The sequence below is a fragment of the Monodelphis domestica genome, chromosome X, assembly GCF_027887165.1.
Source record: "Monodelphis domestica isolate mMonDom1 chromosome X, mMonDom1.pri, whole genome shotgun sequence".
Lineage (NCBI taxonomy): Eukaryota > Metazoa > Chordata > Mammalia > Didelphimorphia > Didelphidae > Monodelphis > Monodelphis domestica.
The window spans coordinates 12,623,444-12,630,379 of record NC_077235.1 but is presented as its reverse complement, the minus strand read 5'-3'; the positions used below and the strand labels follow the sequence as shown (position 1 = coordinate 12,630,379).

The following is a 6,936-nucleotide window of genomic DNA, read 5'->3' as shown; positions in this document are numbered from 1 at the left end:
AAGCCTCTAAAATGGGGGCAATGATGCCGGCCCCAGCTTAGTCTTATGGGACTCGTACTCCATCCTTTTGCTTTGGGGACATCCAGCCTGGGCGAGCGGAGCCTAAATCCTTTCACTACGGGATGGGCTGCATTTGGGCCAGTGGGAAAACACAAACTCCAATAAAACCAGAAGCCATGACAAGGGGGAGGGGAGCTGGGTTCTGGGGGCCTCAGTGAGGGATGGTGCAGGGCCCTAGCAACAGCTGGAGGGAAGGGGCACTCCGAATACAATGGCAGGGGGTGGGACAGTGTTCCTGAAGTGCCTACTATGTCTTTGTTCCCTGGGGGATTGCGCCTAAGCTTGGCTGGGAAATGTGTCTGGAGCCGGGATTGTGCTCCACTCTGTTTGTCTCTGCTCCAACTTTCAGAACTAGCTGGTGACATCAATGTACCTTCCATCCTTGCGCTTTAAAAAAAAAAAAAAGGAGGAAGGGGGTGGGGCCAGAGGCGGAAGTTCCTTCCGAAGTGGCTTGCGTGAGCCGAGAAGGCTCAGGATACACCCCCGGGACTGTGGCCCAGCTGTGTAGATCTCACAGGCCAGGGCCCCCCGCTGCTGCTCCCCTGCGCTGTCACCACTGTCCTCCCTCCGGGCCCAGACAGGATGGCCCCTAAGCGACAGGCAGGCCGCGGCAAGAGGAGCTTCCCACCCCCGGACAAGAGTCGGTGTGTACAGGTTCCGGGCCGCGGGGGCGGGCCGCAGGCCCCGGGCCGCGGGGGCGGGGGCGGGCCGCAGGCCCCGAGCTCAGACCGAAGGGATGATGCTTCAGGCGGGGGTTTGTCTGGCCCGAGGGAATACCCTCAGAGCATCATCTGGGCCCTGTGCCAACACAAGCAGGGCCGAGCTCCTCAGGCATCGTTCCAGCAGTGTCTTCAGCAGACCTTTTTGCACTCCCTGGGCTCCTACCGCCTTTTCCGCACAGCCAGCCCCTTTGACCGGCGAACAACGTGCCTGGAGTGGCACCCCACTCACCCCAGTACCCTGGCCGTGGGCTCCAAGGGTGGCGACGTCATCCTGTGGGACTATGAAGTGCTAGACAAAATCTGCTTCATTAAAGGGATCGGCGCAGGAGGCTGCATCACCGGGATGAAGTTTAACCCCCTCAATACCAACCAGTTGTTCTTCTCTTCAGTGGAGGGCTCCACCATCCTGAAGGACTTTGTGGGCAACACCATTCGAGTTTTCGCCAGAACAAACACTTGGGACAATTGGTACACCAGTGTGGACGTGTCTGCCACCAACCGGGTGGTGGTCACTGGAGACAGTGTGGGCAATGTGATTTTGCTGAACATGGATGGCAAAGAGGTCTGGAATCTTCGACTGCACAAAAAGAAGGTGAGCCATGTAGCTCTGAATCCTCACTGTGACTGGTTGCTGGCCACAGCCTCAGTGGACCAAACTGTGAAAATCTGGGACCTGCGCCAGGTCAGAGGGAAATCTTGCTTCCTTCACTGGATGCCTCATGAGCATGCTGTCAATGCAGCTTGTTTCAGTCCAGATGGGGCCAGACTCTTGACCACAGACCAACACAGTGAGATCCGCGTGTACTCAGCATCCCATTGGGCAAGCCCCCAGCTTCTCATTCCGCACCCTCATCGTCACTTCCAGCACCTCACACCCATCAAGGCAACGTGGCATCCTCGATTTGATCTCATCACGGTGGGGCGGTACCCAGACCCCAATTTTCCAGGTTTCACTCCTTACGAGCCTCGGACAGTTGACTTATTTGATGGGACCTCGGGGAAGATGGTGTGTCAGCTTCATGATCCAGACTGCTCTGGCATCATCTCGCTAAACAAATTTAATCCCATGGGGGACACCTTGGCCTCCACAATGGGGTACAACATTCTTATCTGGAACCCAGAGGAGGCCGTGAGAAGGAAGCAGGAGGGACTGATCAAGGCCATGAGCGAACATGGAATAGGGAGGGACTGTGCAGCCCACCGGAACTCCCGACGCAGGCGAAGCCGGAGAGGCCCAACCTCTAGCAGAGAGCAGCCAAAATGTCCACGGCTACAAGGGGATGCAAGAAGCAAAGGCAAAGGAAAGGATCCAAGGCCCTGAGGGATTGAGTCCCTGCTGCAGTGAGCACAGGTCAAGGCCCTTTTCTCTGGAAGGCTGGGACTCAAATGTTGAGAAGTAAGGCTGGGAGATAGCAATTGTCTCCCCTGGGTTTGCCTGCCAGGCTGGTGATTTCCTTTTTTGTTGTTGATGGTCAATAAAGTAGTATCTATTTTTTTTTGGGGGGGGGGACAAAAACAAACCAAAAAACCCCAATCCTTAAAAATGGATTCATGTACATGAAGAGTAGGCCTGATTTTGTCCCTGGCACTGTATTAACTCCCATTTGGGCCTCTTTCCCTAGCACTGCCCAAAATAGTCAGTGTGGCAGGGCCAGAAGGGAGGTCACTGGAGGGAGGGCCAAGTGCTGCCAGACCTTCCAAAAAGATCTAGTTTTGTGCATCTCTGTGACTTCTGGATTAAGGAAGCAATTGATGTCCACAAATGCCTGTTGCTATGGGAAGGGTCAGTACATTAGGGAGTGCTCACTAATTCTTTGAATTCTTGGAAAGAACCTGGTTTTGCTTAGCTCTCAGATAGAGAGGCAAGGAAATGTGCTCCTAATTCATGTGCTAGACCCTAAAAGGTGTGTGGTGGGGGTAGGGGGAGGGCAGAAAGAGAGGTTGCAGCAGCTTACTCCCAACAAAATTTTTGTTGTTCAGTCACATCTGGCTCTTCATGACTCCATTTGGGATTATCTTGGCAAAGACATTAGAATGCTTTGCCATTTCCTCCTCTGGCTCATTTTACAACTTGGGAAACTGACACAAACAGGTTAAGTGACATGCCCAGGGTCACATAGCTAGGAAATGTCTGAGGCTAGATTTCAGTTCAGGAAGGTGAGCATTCCTGACTCCAGGCCTGGCTCTCTATCTAATGTGCCACCCATGTCATTCCACCTGAAATTCCAACCAACTGGCCCTTGCCTTTGGATGAAAACATTGCCTCCAAAAGGCCCCTATAGATGTAAATATGTGTCCTGGAAATTAGCTCACTAGCATGTAGTATATGTATATGTGCATATATATATATATATGTAGTATAGTGTAGACTTCTTTAGCACAGTGGAGAGGTGGAATATAGTTTCAAGTCCCACCTCTGATACATTCTGGTTGGGTGACAGTCATCAAGGGGATGGCCACTGGGAAGACCAGGCAGGGAATAAATGTCTGGAAACTGGAAATCTGTGGTTTGTGCGCAAATAAAAAGAGAAGCTTGGAGTGCTAGGCCTACACCTCACCTACGTTCAAGTGTCGCCTCTGAAACTGCCTCAAAACAAGTGCATCTCTCACGACACCCCAATCTCCCTGACCAGGTAGGGCAGCGTAGTCTCTTGAATTCCTGATATTAGCAAAAATGTACAACATGTCTTTCATCTCAAAGGTCAGGGGAATTTCACTAAAGGGGAAAAAACTACTCATGTGTGAATGACTAAGAAAAAAAATGCCCCTCGATAGTTCTTAGCCTGTGGGATATTTGAAAGAGATCTGAAGAGTATCTTCAGTGGCCAAGACCTTGACTTCTCCAGATAAAAATCTAGTTGAAAGGTAGACTCAGAAAGCATTTAGAAAGCATTTTGGTGTTTGGAGCTGAGGGAAGGATGCTGGGGCCAATCCTCTTTTCCTCCAAGTCAGTATTCATTCTCCTTGAGGAAATATCCCTCCCTCCTTTCTCTGGAGAAGTATGAGATTATGGGTGAGGAATATTGCCTACCCTCGAGGACATAGGTGACTTCTTGACTAGATTGGCTGAAATACTTTATTCTTCTTTGTATTGTTTTATTACAAGAGCTTGACACTGGATAGGTCAGGGCAAAGGTTATATTTAGAAATGAACATGATGGGAAAACAAAAGGCACTAATGAAAATAAGATAAAAAAATGACAGGTCAAGGTGGACTAACTTCATTTCATTTTGAGTCCTGAAAGGTGGCAATTGTGTAGTTATGTGGTCCTACCACTCCTAGAGTAGTGGAACTTATACTTTAGTTACCTTGGTCCCAATAAGGCACTTCGTTAAGTTTGTCAAATAGGGACCAACAAAAGTGGAAGCTAGCAGCAACTGGGGATATTAGAATCCCTTGGCCACCTACAGCCAAACTTGTTTCTCTCAGTCCCCCAAAGAGTTGCTGGATGGTGATAATGGCATCAGAAACCAGGGCATTCAGCTTGAGGCCAGTCACCAAATCTCATTAGTATCACCTTAGGCATTCAAGCCCTTCTGCACTTGCCATTTATCAGATCTTTTAAAAAACAAAGATTCTTCTTTCTGGTATATGTGTATATATATATATGTGTGTGTGTGTGTGCGTGGTTTGTATGTGTGTAACTGTAGTTTCTAGGGTGAAATTAATGTGTGGGAGTAACAGGGTTGGGAGAACAATATGCTATCTGCTACATCTTGGCTCCGTAGGCTATTCAGGGGCTGACACTCAGTTGGGGGACAATGTAGTACATTTAACTACATTAGCAACTATGGTAACCTAAAGCTTAGATTTTATCTCAGCCCAGAAATTGCAAGGTCTGGGAAGCATTAACCTTCTATAGCCCTCCATTTGGGGTCCATTCAGCCAAACTAGAGATGCACAATGATTTCCAAATAATAGATTTGAGACTGCCAGGGAATGAGATATTTTTAGAACCTATGTGTATTCATTCTGTAACTGTCACCCTCACCCCTACAACAGAGAATCTTGTGTATCAGGAAATAGAAACATGAGCCAAGATGGACCAGAAGAACAGTGCAAGTGTGATTTGGCCATTGGTCATGAGTCTCCGAACACCCCCGTGTTAGCCCTCTGCCCCTATCATCAATTTCAGAAAAGGTGTTGATGGACATTGCTGTGTTTCCTCAAAGATTTGGGTCCTTCACCCAATTGGGACCATTCTAACAGTCCTTTATTGATGTTGTAAGTGATGTTCTGAGTTCTTGAGCTGCTATTGGCTAACCCAGTGGATCCTGGGTGATTTCAAGTGAGCTCACTGAAAATGTTGAAAAGCTATTTTAGGGGAATAAGCTTTAAATGCGCAAGTCTTTTTCATCCTTATACTTCTCTAACTGGCATTGGAAATCAGGAAATTAAATACAAACAAAAACAGAGGGATTGGACTGGAAATTCAGGACTCTGTCAAATTTCTGAAGATTTCACATAATCTTTTCCATCAGCCCCTCATGGATTTAGGCTAGTTTTCATCATCCCTGGCAGAAGTTGAAAAGTTTGAATTTCCTTTGTGTTACTCAAAATTTCTGCTCAATGTACATTCAACTTTTTTTTTTCAGTAAAAGCATCAGTTATATAAAAAAGCTATGTTTCTGGCATAATCTGACCCCATGTACTAAGTTTACAAAATGGTTACCATTTTAAGCACATGATTACCGTGCATCACCCACTGAAGAAGTCAATTTTACAGAAGTGAGGTAGCAAAGGAGCTAGAATTAATAAAGTCTTAGAACAAAAAGTAATTTTGTTATGGTGGTGATTTCTTAATGCTATTTTTAACCTTTGAGAAGGCATTTCTAATACAGGTGAGCTCATTAGGTCATGAGACTGAATGAATATAGTAGCATGCCTGGGAGGACAGCGCCAAAATGAACCATTTTGTAATCCAGGAAAGGATGCACTGAAAATTATGGTCTGAACCATAATTGTGATGAACCTTCCTGAGTCTTTCCTCACTGAGTCTTTGGTTGGGTGGGAAGAGATGCCCCTGGTACTCTTAACCTATTGTGTATACGATGTTAAGGTAGATAACCATGCCCATGGAATTTAGGCAGACCCCCTTAATGGGCTTTTTGACCCAGCCCAGAACTGATTAGGAGGGCCCAGGAACAACCTAGAATGTTTGATCTGGTCTCAGACCAGAGTGTTTGGAAAGGGGCCTCAGCATGGTGAAGGAAGAAACAATGAGAAAATGCTAGTTCTCAGTCTATGGAGAGAGAAGGACAATTTCAGAGGCCATCTCAGCCAAGTCCATCTGAGAACAAGAATCCTCACAACATCCAAACAAGTACTCATTCAGCTTTTGCTTCGAGTATAAAAAGGAACTGATCACCTCCCAAACCTAACTCTCCCCAAATTCCACTTGTGAAAATCTCCAGTTATCACACATTGTTTCCTTGGCCCCTTTGCAAATCTTTGCCCACACTGCTCCTGGGTCTGCTCTCTGGGTCGAACAGAACCAGTCTAATTTCTTTTTTACATATCAACCCTTTGAGTTCTTGGATATCGCTTCTCTTCTGCATGTAAACACTCTAAGTTCCTTTATTCAATCCTCATACAGCAAACTCAAAACCCTTCTCTGGACATTCTGTTCAATGTGTCCCTTTAAATTGAACATAATACTTTAGGCAAAGAGCAAGACACTATAACTAGGCACTGAAGAGACAGAGTCAAAAATGAGACATTCCTTCCCTTCGAGGGAATCGCATTCTAATGGGAGTGACAATATGTACTATGTATATGGTCCTATTGTAAGGCTATGAAAAGCAGGGATGCTGTCCTTTTCACATTCCTGACAGAATCCAGAATATCCTAGGTTTTATACACACAAGCAGATAGATCTATTTATTCATTTGATTTGCTGCATTAGTGATTTAACCAATCAAAAATGCCTCCCCCATGTCAAAATATAGATTCATGGATATCTAAAATTCCTGCCATTCATCTGCTCAAAAACCTGTTTTATTTATTATAAACAGTAAATTAAGAGGAGTAAGTCAGTTAACACATAGGGGTGGGATACAAGAGACCTAAGTTTTGATGGAACAAAATGGGGAGGGAAAGGTGCAAAGGTTTACTTGAGTAGAACAAACTAAAGAATGACTCCATCAAGGGAGA

General features: G+C 46.3%; 1 protein-coding gene across 1 annotated transcript; it reads left to right on the top strand.

Annotated features, from left to right (window-relative positions):
* Nucleotides 1–500: 500 nt before the first annotated feature.
* LOC100021792 (DNA damage-binding protein 2-like) lies at nucleotides 501–5,557 on the top strand. Its single transcript, XM_016426832.2, has one exon. It carries the CDS (start codon nucleotides 643–645, stop codon nucleotides 2,101–2,103), a length of 1,461 nt encoding a protein of 486 aa, XP_016282318.1. The 5' UTR covers nucleotides 501–642; the 3' UTR covers nucleotides 2,104–5,557.
* Nucleotides 5,558–6,936: the final 1,379 nt, after the last annotated feature.

Excerpts from the sequence above, each read along its gene's own strand:
- LOC100021792 (XM_016426832.2), top strand. The coding sequence starts at position 643 with ATGGCCCCTAAGCGACAGGCAGGCCGCGGCAAGAGGAGCTTCCCACCC.